The 18240-nt window shown below is 41.7% G+C and overlaps 2 protein-coding genes across 2 annotated transcripts in view; both read left to right on the top strand.

The window, feature by feature from the left end:
* The window catches only part of LOC139457468 (scavenger receptor cysteine-rich domain-containing protein DMBT1-like), a 23514-nt gene extending 22600 nt beyond the window's left edge, over nucleotides 1–914 (top strand). The window contains exon 9 of the mRNA XM_071238857.1: nucleotides 816–914. The gene's annotated coding sequence lies outside the window, so the exon portion shown is untranslated. The remainder of the gene's footprint in view (nucleotides 1–815) is intronic.
* Nucleotides 1–18240, top strand: part of LOC139456942 (uncharacterized) — a 25313-nt gene extending 7073 nt beyond the window's left edge. Inside the window, exons 5-13 of the mRNA XM_071238409.1 lie at nucleotides 5965–6291; nucleotides 6676–7029; nucleotides 8181–8489; nucleotides 10750–11058; nucleotides 11456–11722; nucleotides 12619–12900; nucleotides 14517–14834; nucleotides 17722–17737; nucleotides 18000–18240. Coding sequence (XP_071094510.1) covers nucleotides 5965–6291; nucleotides 6676–7029; nucleotides 8181–8489; nucleotides 10750–11058; nucleotides 11456–11722; nucleotides 12619–12900; nucleotides 14517–14834; nucleotides 17722–17737; nucleotides 18000–18240 — 2423 coding nt within the window. The remainder of the gene's footprint in view (nucleotides 1–5964; nucleotides 6292–6675; nucleotides 7030–8180; nucleotides 8490–10749; nucleotides 11059–11455; nucleotides 11723–12618; nucleotides 12901–14516; nucleotides 14835–17721; nucleotides 17738–17999) is intronic.

Genomic DNA, 18240 nt, shown 5'->3' with positions numbered 1-18240 from the left:
TTGCTGAAGACCACCCCGAGATCTTCACGTGTGGAAGTAATGTAAACGAACATGCATATTACTATTGACGCTGATATATTTTGACTGCATCTGTGCTCTAGAATTCCCTTCCAGTGGAAATTAGGCAATCTCCAACTCTGGACACTTTCATGAAAAAACTACAGGTTACACACAACCAAATGTTTTCCCATAGACTTCTATAGTAACGTTATATCTTTTTTAAAAATAACTAGGCATTCAACAGCCATTACATTTACATATATGCACAGTCTGGCCTTAAAGCTGCAATAAAAACACAAATTTTGGCTAGGTTAGTCAGCTCCTTTTCCGAGTACAGGAAGCTGAACACACCAACCCCAGTTCCGCACCAAATGTCGCCTACTTGAAAATATCTGTGCTCACATAAAGCACAAGTCATCTTGTTAAAAAAAGTCAGCACCAAATATTGAAAAATATGGGCAGTTTTAATTGCTGGATGGATGTACATTTAAAAGAGATAAAAATCTTACACAATATCATCCAATCACAGCCTGCAGATGTCTCTTGAAACCGCACTGTCACAACCAGTTCTGATTTGGTGTAGTAGAACCTGTAGACTTATCTCTTTAGATATGACCCCGTGTGTGGCGCTATGAGCGACTACGTAGACGGAAATGGCGCTGAAGAAATGGACTTTATGATTGTTATTATCATCATCATCATCATCATCATCATCATCATCATCATAATTAGTATTAGTATTATTATAACGCCAAACGTAGCGTGACACTAAACTCACTCAATGGGTGATATTTACATTTTTGTTTCTGCTTCAGGCTGCGGTAGACTCTACAATACAAGCTCAGGGTCCTTCACCTCGCCTATCTACCCCTACAGTTTCAACAGAAGGCCGCCATGTATCTACACTATTGACGCTTGAATTTGAAAACATCAATACACCAGATACTGTTTCTGGCGCTGTCGAGGTATGTCAGACTTGCTTAGAGCTGGAAATTATTGTTGAGATTTGATTGATGTTTATTGAACTCTGAAAATCTCGGTAGTATGGGACCCGGTAATCCGGAATCTCTTCCTTCCGGGCGATTACCATGGGGGCGTCCATATGTATTTCATGATATTCCTATTTATTATATCGAGGTTTCTCAGTGGGCGGTGGGGTAGCCTAGTGGTAAAAGCGTCCGTTCGTCCCGGCGAAGGCCCAGGTTCGATTCCCCACATGGGTACAATGTGTGAAGCTCATTTCTGGAGTCCCCCGCCATGATGTTCCTGAAATATTGCTGAAAGCGTCTCAAAACCATACTCACTCACTCATTCACTCACTCACTCACTCTGCGGGACAAAATCAACAACGATATACTTTGGAGACAATAACCAAATAATTAAGGTAAAAAAGGTACTTGTTTCAGTGTATCTAACAAATAGGGCTTCGCTCTTGTCTATTTGACAAGTGTCTGTTAGTATTAACTGTCGGTGACCTGGATAAAATTATTAGGACAATCGTTATCATTATCAAAATAATTTCGATGATACCGAATTTCAATGTATAAAAGTGACGTAGCTGAGGTCTTTCAGAAGTGTCAGCACCATTGGAGATATTACTTGCGAGGTATCAGTTCCCATACCGCATGTAGACATTCGTATCTTGGGGGGGGGGGGGGGGGCTTTCCCTGAATTAACAAGAGTTGGATATCGCCGAAATATGACCTGGTTTCGTTTTATCGCTGTGTGTGATATCTGAGTGCATTACGTAATACCGTTATGTAACGTCATCACAGACCACCATACTCTAAGCAAAAGTAATGTTTCATAGAACTAGACTGAGTAGCTGCCCTTTGATAAAGGGCAATCACTTTTGCGGGCTGACTGATGGATTGCCGCATAATGCGTTCAGTGACGAAGTTGAACAAACGATCCAATGCTAGTACTTAAGGGCTCCTGTTCAGTTCCATTTCGATATACTGAAAATGAACAGATTAAACAAATCTTATGAATGACACCATTTCTACTATACAGAATAGCGAATTGCTAACCTGTAGTCTTACCATCTTCCCGAGGCAAGTGAGTTCACTGACTATAAAAGTCCAGTTTCCATCCTTGCCGAACTAGGCTGGTATTTTGGAGTTACAATTTGGCTGGACTAACGAGTCTATGCATAGTCCAATCAAAATCGCGCAAAACGAAATCGAAATCCGGTTCGTAAACTGTCATGCAGATTTCGGTCTATTGCAGGATTTGCAAAGCATGTGCACCGCCAACTCGTTGTCAACAGATATTTTCAATTTTTTTTCATGTTGTTTATCAAGGTGCCTACGTGATTTGATGCATTTCGAGATGTTAGGCCGGTTTTATCACAATATAGATCCTGATTATCGAGCAGATCGTCCTGACATGGCGCCGCCATTTTGTTTGAAGCAAATGCAAGTGATACGAGAGGTGGAATCGGATTGGTCCATAGGAGAGGCTTAGAAGGGACATAACTGGTAACAGCCACTGGTTGCGCTACGATCGAACCCAGTAATTCCAGCCTAGTTAGGCAAGGGTGGAAACTGGACTTTTAAAAAACTGATAGTAATATTTTACCCGCGTGTACTCAACGCGCCATTATCTTCAGGGATGTTGATTACTTAAAGGGGAAGTGTACACGCAAAAATCACTTTCTTTCTTTTTCTAAACAAAACGCAATTTTAGAATTAGTTAGTATCTGTGTTTGAAAATATACACTCATTTTTTTTCACAGTGAAAGTAGGAAGCTCACAATAGTGTGAAAGTGATATGCCGTTATGAGGCCTTCGTTTTACGAGCGAAATAGGCCTGAGTTATCCCCCTTAGATTATGACGTAATTGGTGCCAATTCAACTGGGTCCCTGTCTATTCTCAACGCAAAAGATATCAAGGACCAGTTTGCGGTAAAACAACATGGTCTACGACACACTCCGGCGCAGTGGTGACTCAGCATAACACAATTCTGGCTGGCATCTGAGATGCTAGAATCACAAAACTGTACCTACACCACGTGAAGCGGCTCTAACAAAGCATGATGACGTCATAATGTTTATCAATTGGCACCAATGACGTCATATTGCAAGGGACATAAGCCATGGTGTTTTTGTTATGGAAATAGAACACTTGGTAAATGTGAAAAATATAAATCGTTTTAGTGCAAAAAATATGTTAATTAAATATGATGTTTTTATATTTTTGTCTATGACACTTCTATGTTAACACTTTTAATGTGGAAAAAGTACAAGAAAAAAAGGTTCATTTCCGTGTGAACTTGCCCTTTAACATCCGGATCTTTGTCCTTATATCGAGTGATAATTTTATTCTTAACCGCTATTTAGTCCTGCTAAAATACATCAGTTTACATTTGGGTTTTTTCAAAAGCCTTTACTGTTCCCAGGGGGCGGTCGGGTAGCCTAGTGGCTAAAGCGTTTGCTCGTCACGCCGAAGACCCGGGTTCGATTCCCGACATGGGTACAATGTGTGAAGTCCATTTCTGGTGTCCCCCGCCGTGATATTGCTGGAATATTGCTAAAAGCGGCGTAAAACCATACTCAGTCAGTCAGTATTGTTCCCAGAGTTGTAGAGTAACACAGTATTGCGTTAAAAACATATTTCGGATTGCATAGAATGACACAATGCACTCTTTAAAAAAATAAATGGTTGGAAGCAAACATTGTCATGTTTCAAACCAAAAAGGTTGCAACACACAATCAGACTCAAACAAAGCATATATTAAAAGAGCTAAGAATCAAATAAAATTGACCATTTTTTTGTTAAAGTTATTTTTGTCATCTTTTTGTATAGCAATTAATTTCTCGATTGAATAAATGTTTTTTAGAAGTTTTCTTTTTTCGGTTTGGTTCCTTGAATTCATACATGAATATGCCCTTTTCCCAATATAACTATATGATTGATTAGGTTATTAGAGTTGTTAGAACCAAACCAAATAATATACTTTGTTAATTTATTTTTTGTGAAAGATAATTGTTAAGTCAAAGTTTAAGATCATTCCAAAATTGTTTAGTTTCATTACATTCCCAGCAGACATGGCTGACGTCCTCATTGACAGCATTACAAGAGCTACAAACAATGTTGTCCACAAGATTCATTGTTAATAGTTCCTTCTTTGTATAGATAATTCCGTGTAGAAATCTGTACTGAAAATCTAAAACTTTTAAACAGTAACTATCTTTTTCCCAATTAAAATCACAGTGAAAAGATTTTTTTACATGTGGCTAATGGTATAAAGGGGACAAGTTGACAGAGACTGGAATATTTCACTTGTATCAAAGTATTGGCATTATTAAAGTTATTAATGGAGATCAGTTTGTTATGACGTTAGTTTATTAGAAGATGTAATTACACTCAACATATACTGCTTTGAAAAGAATATTTATATAAACCAGTGTAGTATTAATTTACCATACAAATCTCTTCTACTCCACTCTCACATGTAAGGATGTGACAGAATGACAACATGGTGTTTGGTTGGACACAGGTATATGATGAGACCAACATACGTCTAGCGTATCTCTGTGGGAACTGGAGGCGGCACACCCTCCAGTCCGCAACATTCTACCGTGTCTTGATCTCAGAGAGGTCGAGATTTAAAGCATCATGGTTCGGTGAGTAAAACATGTATTCAAGTAATAAACAACTGGTCGGATTTGTTTATTGTACAATAAAACACTGCAGGGAGAATAAACCATGAGGGTCAAGATTTAAAGCATCATGGTTCGGTGAGTAAAACATGTATTCAAGTAATAAACAACTGGTCGGATTTGTTTATTGTACAATAAAACACTGCAGGGAGAATAAACCATGAGGGTCAAGATTTAAAGCATCATGGTTCGGTGAGTAAAACATGTATTCAAGTAATAAACAACTGGTAGGAGCTGTTTATTGTACAATAAAACACTGCAGGGAGAATAAACCATCAGGGGCGCAGGCCCGAGTGGTTTGATCTTCCCGCAGTGTTTTATTGTACGATAAGCAACGACCACGAGTCGTTTATTTCTTATGAGATATCACCGTAATGTACCACCTCTTTAAGGATGATGATCAAATGTACTAGCTTTAAAAAAATATTTACCCGCATTTTAATAATGAGGACTCAATGAATTTAATCGAACCTCGGGAATGTCGGACAAGTCCATCTTATGAACAGGTGGGTTTAGTATTGGTATTTCACACATATTCTTACACCGTACCTTTTCTCTTGATACCGATTATGATATTTTACCACTTTCGAAAGCGATCGTTCGCCAGCTGCGTGTATTTGTGTACCCCGGCTAAATCTACGGGAAACAACTGACTGGACACGTCATCCAAAATAACGTCATCCAATATACGACGTCATCAAGTTGCGAGCGCATATTCGAATCTCCAGAAACAATGTTTTATCCTGAAATATACCAAGATTCGTTCATCATTGTTCTTGTCGATTTATCGTGTAGATATGTTATATATGTTAAATAGCACTGTACAACGACGCCATTGATATCACTGTTACAGCAACATATGGTTATATTGTCTGTGTAATTGTGTTATGACGTCACAAGTAACACTGGTGCACCAAAACGTGTTCCTATGGCAAGCCGTTTTTGTGGATACATGCGCATGTATAACTTAATTCAAGATATCTTGAATTTATTTCTAATATATTTATGTACTGTAGGATGGTAATTGTTTAATGATATCTTAAATACAATTAGAGATATCACAAACTTATTCGTTGATATCACCGTCACATTTTAAGATATCAGTAACATGTATTATGGATATCAGAAATGAATTTCCGATATCTTTAATTATTTTTTGATATCTTGAAAAAACATTATTGATATATTTCAATAAAATACCGATATCTTTAAAACAATTGAAGATATCTGTAATTCCGTAATAAATGTGAAAACGGCTTGCCATGTGTTCCAGCAATTTCACGACCAATGTGTGTTTCAGTGACGACAACAGAACATGCAAGATATGGAGGCTATGCCACGCTGTCCTGGCCTCTCCCCGCGCCCGGTATTAAAGAGTTCACTGTGTGTAACAGTGGTTCGACGGCGTGCCTCCTTCAAATCACAGACTTTACTGTTGTCAATACTACCGGCTCAACATCCAGAGTCAGATTTGTGGGCAGCCTATCCTCGTCAGGGCCGGGACTATTCAGATGTCTGCTGTATAATGTAACTTGGGAGGATGAGGGGGAGTACAAATGTTACAGCGGCTCATCTCATGCAAGAGGGTCCATAATCCCTGACTGCGGACAGAGGCTTACAGTGTTAAGTAGGTGCAATTCCTTCCTACAAAGTTTCCGACTGCCTCCGTGGTCTAGTGGTAGAGTGTCCGCCCGGAGAGCGGAAGGTCCAGGGTTCGATCCCCGGCCGCGTCATACCAAAAGACGTTAAAAGATGGTACTTGTTGTTACCCTGTTTGGAGCTCGACATTAAGGGGCTAAAACAAGGACTATGTCTGAGTGGTGTATTCATGTTAAACTGCGGCATGGTATCTCAGTGTGCCAGCACTATAAATCGGCATCAGTCCGGACCAGTACAATAGCGTCCATATATAAGTGCAATGTTCTTGGATGCGACGTTAAGCCCCATTCCACCTCACCACATGTTATATTATTTAGGTTTCCATGTGATCACGGGACCTATTGTATTTCAGCGGCTACAACAGCCTATGCTCGTTATGGCGAAACTGCGTCCCTCACCTTGAAAGTACCCAAGCCTCGAGTAAAAGAGTTTACCGTGAGACGTCTTTCTACCCATTGGGGGTACGATTTAGCACGTGGTCCAGATCTATTCCATGTCACCAACTACCACACCGTGTACACAACGAACACATACGAGTCACGTGCCTTGTATACAGGGAACATCACCACACCGGGGTCTGGTGTCTTCACTTTCCTACTGGACAATGTCCGAGATCTGGACGGTGGTGAATACCAGTGTCTTGTAAATCAGTCGGGGTCTGGAGAGGCCAGAATATCTGACTGTGGCCAGAAGCTTGTGGTCCTGGGTAAGTACCGTGGTAAACACATGGTTGGTTTGATGTTTAACACCGCACTAAGCAATATTCCAGCTATATGACGGCGGTCTGTAAATAATCGAGTCTGGACCAGACAATCCAGTGTTTAATATCATGAGCATCGATCCACGCATTTGGGATCGATGACATGCATCAACCAAGTCAGCGAGTCTGACCACCCGATCCCGTTAGTCGCCTTTTACGACACGCATAGTCACCTTTTACGGCAAGCATGGGTTGCTGAAGACCTATTCTACCCCGGAATCTTCACGGGTCACTTGGTATTGTGCAGGTGGAAGGAAAACTAAAGTGTTGATTTAGCATCAATGGGTGTAGGAATAATTGTTTTATGCCGCTTTTAGCAATATTCCAGCAATATCACACATTGTACCCATGTCGGGAATCGAACCCGGGTCTTCGGCGTGACGAGCGAACGCTTTAACCACCAGGCTACCCGACCGCTCGATCACAAATGGATTAGACAGCACGAGATTGTTTATTGTCAGCGAAGCATCTAGACTTCGAATTTGTTTTAAATATTTGAATATTTCGAAATATGGTGTGGATGACCTCTTCAACTTTGACGCATCAGTGTTATTCTTTATTTTGACTTGTACCATATGTTGTTACATATTTCAGGTGTTCAATTGACTTGTCTTTGCATGTGTTTGTGACGACACAGTGCCATAAAATTAGGGTCAGGTATGACACATCTGCTGCTGCATATGTTACTTTGTTACTGCAAAGTGTTACTGCCAAACCCATGGGCCATCATCAACACGCACTCCATTGGTTATCTGAGACATTGTTTCTTCATCCCCTCCCAGACCCGTGAAGATCCGGTGTAGAATAGGTCTTCAGCAACCCATGCTTGCCGTAAAAGGTGACTATGCTTGTCGTAAAAGGCGACTAACGGGATCGGGTGGTCAGGCTCGCTGACTTGGTTGATGCATGTCATCGCTCCCAATTGCGTGGATCGATGCTCATGATATCAATCACTGGATTGTCTGGTCCAGACTCGATTATTGACAGACCGCTGTCATATAGCTGGAATATTGCAGAGTGCGGCGTTAAACAACAAACCAACCAACCAACCAATCATCCCCTCCTGTCGTGTCGCATATTCAATTTATTGTTACCAGAGACTGAAGAGCCATACATTGTGGCCACAGACAGACTCCGGGCAGGGAGCATCAGTTTGACCTGTCACGTCATCCTTCACCCCTCCTTTCATTGCCACCCCGAGGTTTCCGTGACCTGGAGGAGGAATGGGGCGACGCTGACGGGGGAGTACCACGTGGCTGTAGAAACGTGGTCGTGGGGGCATAACTACTGCAGCTACTACAGCACTCTGCATGTCAGATGGCGACAGGGGGATAGGTACAAATGTCACGGTGTGGTTGAGCGCACACTCGTGTCTGTTTGGAGCGAGGAGCACGTCCTTGGCACAGGTGAGTAATCTTGATATAGCTTGATATGAATAAAACTTGATATAGCTGCTTTTGGTCAGGTGAGGTGAAATGGGGTTTAACGTCGCGTCCAAGATTATTGCACTTATATAGCGACATGCATGTACGTGTGTGTGTGGCTGCTTGTACTAGTCCGGACTGATGCCAATTTATAGCGCTAGCATGACTAAAGCATAAAAGGTTTTGTTTAATATGATGATGTGCCCAGATTGCCTCAGCAGAATAGTCCATGATATTCTAGGGTCACGTACCACATCATCGTCCCGTACTACTCATGTCATGAAGCATGGAGAATATGCTCCTACTGTGTGAGGGAATATGCTCCTCTTAATAACTTTGGAATAAGAAACTCCAAGAACAAAGACTTGCCAACATAGTAAAAACTTGTATTCCTGCATTTGAAGGACATTTAGAAGTGATACACATAAGGAAGAAAATATATGGACGTCAACTTCTTTATCACGAGGAACACAACGTTTCGGAGTATATGTTTACTCCTATATCAGGAGGCAGAGACCATATATATGTACATGTATCGACAACAAAATTAATAAGATTACAAAAGATGGAAAATAACAAAGGTGAGGTGAAATGGGGTTTAATGTCGCGTCTAAGATTATTGCACTTATATAGCGACGTGCATGTACGTGTGTGTGTGTGTGTGTGTGTGTGGCTGCTTGTACTAGTCCGGACTGATGCCGATTTATAGTGCTAGCTCACTGAGATACCATGCCGCAGTTTAACATGAATACCCCACTCAGACACAGTATACTGACTCCGAGCCAACCAGTCCTTGTTTAGCCCCTTAATGCCGAGCGCCAGACAGGGTAACAACAAGTAGCATCTTTTAACGTCTTGTGGTATGACGCGGCCGGGGATCGAACCCTGGACCTTCCGCTCTCCGGACAGACGCTCTACCACTAGACCACGGAGGCGGTCTATAGCGTGCTTTAAAGCCATGCATGAGTGAGTGTTGTTTTATGCCGCGTTTAGCAATAATCCAGTAATGTAACGGTAGGGGACGTCAGCAAATGCAAACATGTGAGGTGAAAAGGGTTTGATGCCGCGTTCAAGATTTTTGTACTAATAAAGCGACATGATGCACGTGTGTGCGTGTGAGTGTGCGTGTGTGTGCGTACTGCTTGTCCGGACGACTGCCGATTTTATAACGTTAGCCCACTGAGAAACCATGTGACATTGTTAGCCCACTGAAATACCATGTGACAGGACCCGTGAAGATCCGTTGTAGAGTAGGTCTTCAGCAACCCATGCTTGCAGTAAAAGGCGACTAACGGGATCGGGTGGTCAGGCTCGCTGACTTGGTTGATGCATGTCATCGTATCCCAATTGCGTGGATCGATGCTAATGATATTAATCACTGGATTGTCTGGCCCAGACTTGATTATTTACAGACATCCGTCATATAGCTGGAATATTGCTGAGTGCGGCGTTAAACAACAAACCAACCAATCAACAACCATTTTTACGAAACTAGTGGACTTTCTATGATATCTGACGGTCAGGTACCACAAAAAGATCAAGAGTTTCTTAAAATTGGTATCTAACGAGAATAAGACATGTGACAATCTACACAGATCAGACACAGTATACTGACACCCAGACGAATCGACAATATCTTCAGAAAATATCTAGATGTCGTGTGATCAGTAACACATCTACATGCTAACCGTAACAAGTATAAATTGCATGAACGCAGTGTGAATGTATGTGTTCTTACATACTTAATGTTAAAATTTTTGGGTAAAAATTCTTAATTCAACACATCAACAATAGATGGTGATGAAGGGGAAAGCATATATGCCAAAACGTTGTGTTCATCTTAATAAAGTTGACATCCATAAATTATCTTCCATGATAAATTCTCATTTCCAAATATAGAGGAATATTTAGGTTATGTTCTAGTCATCTACCCTCTACATGTTATAAGGGGCACGGGTGGCCCAGTCGTCTAAGGCGCTGCGATTCGCTGTGCAGAGTTGCATCCCTTGGGCACGCCAGAAACCTATGATTGTGGGTTCGAATCCCGGTTCGCCCCGATTATGTTTCTAGGTTTGTCAGCACCATACCCGTGCTCGTGGGTTTCACCGAAGTAGTAAACGTCTGAGACCTGCATCACTTCGGGCTTTCCTCCCACATTAAGCTGACACGCCGCGATATAACTGGAATACTGTTTAAAGTGGCGTTAAACCAAACTCACTAACTCACTCACTACATGTTACAGCCTGGCTTGAAAGTGACGCAAGTTACACTGTCGTTCGTGAAGGCAACAACGCCACGCTCACGTGGAAGATACCTCTGCAGGGACGTAAAGTTTCTATCAGGGCCCCGAATAGAAAAGTCTTGCTTTACATGGAGCTGACTAATGTCTTCCCACCATACAAGTCAAGCGTGAAGATTGTGGGTGTTGTCTCCTCGCCTGCTGCTGTTGTCGTGAGGTTAAGACTCTCCAACGTCACAGCGGCTGATGCTGGTGTGTACTTCTGTCGGGACACCAGACCCCCCGGGTGGCAGCACACCCTCTTTGTTTCGAGTAAGTACAGTGCGAAATGTAATCACACATCACGTATTGTATTCATCAAGTAAGTACAGTGAGAAATGTGATCACCCATGAGGTATTGTATTCATCAAGTCTGTACAATACATAATGTATCTTCCATGATGTATTGTAAGTTGTGGGGGTTGGTTTGTTGTTTAACGCCGCACTCGGCAATGTTCCAGCTATATGACGGTGGTCAGTAAATAATCGAGCCTGGACCAGACAATCCTATGATTGACATCACGAGCGTCGATCCACGCAATTGGGATACGATGCAAGGCATCAACCAAGTCAGCGAGCCTGACAACCTGATCCGTTAGTCGCCTCTTACGAGAAGCATGGGTTGCTGAAGACATAATCTACCCCGGATCTTCACGTTCGCCTTTTGCAGGAACACCAACGAATCCCATCATGGTTTACTCCCAGTTTCAACAGATGACACTCCTGACATGTCTGTCGATATCACGGACTCTTCCAGAACACCGTCAACTGAAGCTGTCCTACAGATGGCGTAGAAACAGTCCTCACCTTGAGCACCACGTCCTCGGATTTATAGGGCCTTCTGTTCTGATAAGAAAGGAGGATAATGATACTACATACCTGTGTCAGGCTGAAGAGGAGGGGCTGGTATCGCACTGGACTTCTGACCGAACTCTCTGTATGTATTCATCTCTTTTATAATTCTGATACAGTAGACTACGGTTAAAACGAACGCGCTTATAACGAACTGACGGACATAACGAACTTACTTTTTGGTCCCGACTATTTGCTGTAGTTATGCTGTATATATGCTTATAACGAACTACGGTTATAACGAACTAAAATTAGTAGTCCCTTTGAGTTCGTTATAACTGTAGTTTACTGTATCATGTTTTATTAAATTCGGATAAATGATCAGTTAGAGTGAATGAGTGAGTGAGTGTGTTTGGTTTTACGCCGCTTTTAGCAATATTCCAGCAATATCACGGCGGGGGACACCCGAAATGGGCTTCACACATTGTACCCATGTCGGGAATCGAACCCGGGTCTTCGGCGTGACGAGCGAACGCTTTAACCACTAGGCTACCCGACCGCCCCTGATCAGTTAGAAGTGTATGTGGACACACCTACCTTACGATCATACGGAGTTTGTGAGTGATAGTGTAGTGTTTAAAGTATAATGAATAAAATAAGATGACTAAAACAGCATTTAATTATGTACATGAATTATAATTAAAACGTAAAATACAAGACATATTCAAAAGCTGTAACGGTCACATTTGGTATGCAATGTATAGGGAAATAATGGACATGTGTATATTGGATACGTGTAGGGTGTAACCTTACACGGTGTTAAGTACATAGTGTATGGGTGTGCCGTGTATAAACACACTGTGATGGTGCAAAGTGCGTATGTGCGCAGCGTACACGGTGCATATTACCCAGTGCACAGGTGCACAATGCCTGGTGTATGCCCACGATATACACATTTGTTTTAACATTGATGTAATTCTATCTGTGTGACGAAAGTAAAATTATGCGATGTAAGCAATCCTGTCATAAACATCCTTTCAGACGAACTATTCATCACTGATTTGACGGTGAATAACACGAAAACGGTGGTGGTAGAGGACGGCTGGACACTCCGATTCAAGTGCAACGTAACAGGCTACCCCCGGGCCTCAGCCCACATCGTGAACCATGAGACACGTGGAGTATATGCTCTGTCTGACAGGCTTCAGGACGTGATTCTCACCAACATCAACGCTTCCCACCATGGACAATACACATGCTCAGCGGTCAACATGATAGGTGTTACACACGGCGATGACCACCCTGTGTTTGTTAAAGTCAAATGTAAGGAGTATAGAGATACGGAGATGTGTTTGTTAAAGTCAAATGTAAGGAGTATAGAGATCCGGAGAGGACCACTCTGTGTTTGTTAAAGTCAATGTAAGGAGTATAGAGATACGGAGAGGACCACCCTGTGTTTGTTAAAGTCAAATGTAAGGAGTATAGAGATACGGAGATGCGTTTGTTAAAGTCAAACGTAAGGAGTATAGAGATACGGAGAGGACCACCCTGTGTTTGTTAAAGTGAAATGTAAGGTGTATAGAGACACGGCGATGACCACCCTGTGTTTGTTAAAGTCAATGTAAGGAGTATAGAGATACGGAGAGGACCACCCTGTGTTTGTTAAAGTCAAATGTAAGGAGTATAGAGATACGGCGATGACCACCCTGTGTTTGTTAAAGTCAATGTAAGGAGTATAGAGATACGGAGAAGCGTTTGTTTAAGTCAAAAGTAAGGAGTATAGAGATACGGAGAGGACCACCCTGTGTTTTTAAAGTCAAATGTAAGGAGTATAGAGATACGGAGAAGACCACTCTGGGTTTGTTAAAGTCAATGTAAGGAGTATAGAGATACGGAGAGGACCACCCTGTGTTTGTTAAAGTCAAATGTAAGGAGTATAGAGATACGGAGATGCGTTTGTTAAAGTCAAACGTAAGGAGTATAGAGATACGGAGAGGACCACCCTGTGTTTGTTAAAGTCAAATGTAAGGAGTATAGAGATACGGAGAAGCGTTTGTTTAAGTCAAATGTAAGGAGTATAGAGATACGGAGAGGACCACCCTGTGTTTTTAAAGTCAAATGTAAGGAGTATAGAGATACGGATATTGTAGCCATATATCTCCTATCTGATATATGCATGTTGATAATAGGAATATAAGGGTATTGTTGTAGAATGAGTGAATCAAATTGGGTGGCGCCATTTTGAACAATAATTCTGTACTGGCATGGCATGCCCGCCTGATGTGTTGTTCTGAGCCTCTTGTTAATGTTCCGTGGCAAAATAAATGGCCAGTACATGATGACTGTCATACAATCTGAAGGAAGGATTGGGTTGTGGATGGTGACCGCAAGATATAGCCTGTCTGGTTGTGTGACAGTCTGCATTAAAGGCACACCACATCACTCTCTGATAACATGTATGAGACGAAAATGATGTCCGATACAATTCCCTATTTTGGCTTGTACTATACCTTACCGTGCTTTTTACAGATGAACCATTGTTTTGCCTTTGCATGTGTTCATGATGGGTGCCACCTGTGAGTCAGGATACGCTCACATTTTGGTGCACAACTGGTATCATTGCTATTTGATAGTGATTCATAAACAAATTCTCATGATATAGTCGGCATCGTACTATCGATTCTGCCGCACTCAGCAATATTCCAGCTATATGACGGCGGTCTGTAAATAATCGAGTCTGGACCAGAAAATCCAGTGATTAATATCATGATCATCGATCCACGCACTTGAGATCGATGACATGCATCAACCAAGTCATATGAATATGGAAAGGGTTTTGTCGCTTTATGTATTAGTAATTATAATCATTTCTATCTAAACATATTTATATTCATGAAAATTTCGTTCGTCATATTTCAATCTGATATGGAATATTTCAGCAAGTCCAGTAAGAACGGATTCGGGCAATGTTTCTCTGACATTGACCTACAACAAGTACGTTATGACCGGGACTTTCTTAATCCGTGGTTACCCGGAACCGAAGCTCAACAAGATGTACTTCTCACGAGATGGGAACACGACTGTGGACATTTCAAACAGACGCAGACCCAAGATCTCCGTGAACCCTGTCAGAGACAACTTGTTCAAGTTCACATTCACCATCACCGAAGTGCTAAAGACGGAATTGGGAACGTATAGAATTTCCATTGACAATGAGATAGGTGCAGTTGACATCTACATCAAGCTGCTCGGTGGAGGTCAGTGGGAGTAACTCTGGTTACCATAGGTGTTACCTCACCATAGTGTACTTAATGTAAATGTATTACGACGCGCTGTCATTGTGATTGACTTAGTGAGTGAGTGAGTTCGGTTTAACGCCGCTTTTAACAGTATTCCAGTTATAGCGCGACGAGTCAGTTTAATGTGGGAGGAAAGCCCCAAGTGATGCAGGTCTCAGACGTTTACCACTTCGGTGAAACCCACGAGCACGAGTATGGTGCTGACAAACCTAGAAACATAATCGGGGCGAACCGGGATTCGAACCCACAATCATAGATTTCTGGCATACCCAAGGGATGCAACTCTGCACAGCGAATCGCGGCGCCTTAGACGACTGGGCCACCCGTGCACCCTGATTGACTTACAGAAGTTGTTCTTAAGAGACGTTTTTCATCTAATGGTGTTGTTATTTGAAGACGTGTTGTGTATGATGTTTCTGAAGAGCAAGTTGTGCATACATACGCTCATGTCACCTCTCCTAATGAGGAACTATTTTATTCCGCGATACAGCTGGTTGTTGTATGGCTGTCAGTGTAAACATGAAATCACAAATACTAAATAAAATAAGACATCCAGGCCTACATCCTTTGAGTAAGAAATTGTGATAAAAAATTATAAGAATTGACTTTCAGTTTGTGTGATTTCATTGGAGTATGAACCTTCCTAGAGTGAGGGTCAAACTGTATGAACGTCGGAGCTTGGTTCAGTTTATGTGACGATATCTGCAACTTTGACTAAATCGAGTCTGCAAGATGACAGTTATTCGACCTACATATAGACAATATCTCACCTTCACAGAGAACGCAATTGCCACTTCTGGTTAGACTCAAACATACATCAGATCTGGTTAGTAATTCCACTGTTAGTCGCAAACACAGATGACTCATTCATGATTGTATAATGAGCAAAATATTATGAGCATAATTAAACCTTCTTTCTTTATTGCTTTGTGTTCAATATATCAGTAGATCAAATGTTTCAAACTTACTGTCTTTTCGTTACAAGACACAGAATCTCCTAAGAGGAATCTCTACGTCACCTTGTGTCTTGCTGTGGTCGTACTTGCTGCACTAGTGCTCTCAGTCTTCCTGTTGCCTTGCAGGCGACGTAACAGTAAGTAGCATGGTATACTAGTGAGTGAGTATGGTTTTACGCCGCTTTTAGCAATATTCCAGCAATACCACAGCGGGGGACACCAGAAATGGGTTTCACACATTGTACCCATGTGGGAATCGAACATGGGTCTTCTGCGTGATGAGCGAACCCTTTACCCACCAGGCTATCCCACCGCCCCGCATCATAGACAAGCATTTCTACACGGGACTGAGGGTTGTACAAAAAACATCCGGTAGTAAACGGTATATGTTAAAGAGATTGACATTTTGGTATAACCATAAAACATCACCCTTATTGTTAGGGCTAGTCACGTGATGACAAACGATCAGACTTCAGAGTCTCAAATCCCCGAATATATCAGCAGTTACACAAATGGGAACAAAACTGCACGTTAGTTGCATAGCAACACCGACATTCCTCTCCTTATTCACGACGATAATCTACAAAAGTATGACGCTAACAACAGACGACCTGCCCTCATCTAAGGTGCTCCGTTTAACAACTTAGTTTGGAGACTTAAGGACAAGAGGTGAGGTGAGGTTAAATGGGGTTTAACGTCGCGTCCAAGATTATTGGGGGGGGGGGGGGAGTTTGGGTGTGTGGTTGTGGGTGGGTGTCGGTATGTGTGTGGGTGGGTGTGTTTGGGTGTGGGGTGTGGTTGTGGGGATGTGTGTGTCTGTGTGTGTGTGTAGGGTAACATTAGCTCATAACAACATATTGTCACATTCTTCAGAAAGGCGTATTGGAACAACTCAAAATATTTCATCAAAATACCTGAAATAGCCACAGTACAAAGTTGCATCCCATTTGTGCTACTACAGACCAATGCCGGGCCTCAGACACCTCGGCCTTCACAAAATGCGAGTTTTGATGACAACGTTGACGTGATTGATTTTTCTGCCGCTTCAACTGATCTAAAAAATCGGACAGGACAATGTTGAGAAGTTGCACTCGAGCTCTGGAAATACTGCAGGATGAAATTACACGACCAGTGAGAATATGGTTGAATCTATCCCAGACCGAATAGACATAATCTATCCAAAACTAAATGAATAGTGCAACATGGTACAGGCAGTATGACGAGACCAGTATGAACCAGTGTGCAGACAAATACCCTCACTGAGTAGTTATATTGTCCCAGTGACAGAATTGACGCTAACGCTGCGTATCATCGTACAAGCACCTTGAAATATATGATTATTTCTTTGTAAAAAACATGTTTGAGTGAGTGAGGGATTTGGGTTTAACGCTGCTTTTAACAGTATTCCGCTTATTGTCGGAGTAAAGCAAGAAGTGATGCAGATCTCAGACTTTTACCTCTTAGGTGAAACCCACGAGCACGTGTATGGTGCTGACAAACCTAGAAACATAATCGGGGTGAACCGAGCCAAAAGGAGGCAACTCTGCACAACGAATAGCGGCTCCTTAGACGGCTGGGCCACCCGTGCCCCATAAAATATGTGTGACAAATTCCGGATTTCTTTGCACAAAGCTATAGCTACAATTACTCCTAACACTTGAAGTCAGCATTTAAATATCAACGTTTTTGTTATGTGAAGGCAATGCTATCTGTATTTGGTATGGATACATATTATTTCTCTCTGTATAGCATTTATAAATAGAAATACTATTTATTTATACTGTTATCAGTGAAATATGATTTTTTACATTCAAAAGTTTTAGAGGTATACAGAGTATATATGTATCAATGGCGTCTTTCCTTGCTTCATGTTTGTGTTTCCTTTTCAGAATTGAGCACGTCGAGGTAAGGAGCTAAAATACATATGTGGAGATCAGTTTCTAAATATACTGAAGTATATATATATATTTCTAATAAAATATATAAACCTATAAGTAATAGCAAAAGATTATTGTGGCTTGTTATAATTTAAGAGGCCACTTGATATAAACTTAAACCTGATTGTGTTTTGTCAAAAAGAATTGTTTTTCAAAATGACCACTCCGCAGTTGGTATTATGAATTTGTCAGATGAAAATAGGATTGACTCCACTTCAAAATAATTGCAGACATGCCGTTTCCTACGTACCACATGTGAAAGGTGCAAGCATGGATGATATTGGACAAATAGTATGCTCTCCCAGCGACCTGCGAGAGTCTGAAACCAACAACGATGAAGATGATGTTCAAGAAGATACCGTTGTCATTCATCAGGAACCAGACAAAGATGTTTTAACAAACGATGTTCAAGACAGCGACCTGCCTGATGCCGAGCCTTCGTCAGGACACCCGACTGTGGAAATGAACTAA

The sequence above is a fragment of the Haliotis cracherodii genome, unplaced genomic scaffold (assembly GCF_022045235.1).
Source record: "Haliotis cracherodii isolate W230 unplaced genomic scaffold, xgHalCrac1.p SCAF_12, whole genome shotgun sequence".
Lineage (NCBI taxonomy): Eukaryota > Metazoa > Mollusca > Gastropoda > Lepetellida > Haliotidae > Haliotis > Haliotis cracherodii.
This window is presented reverse-complemented; position numbering and strand designations above follow the sequence as displayed.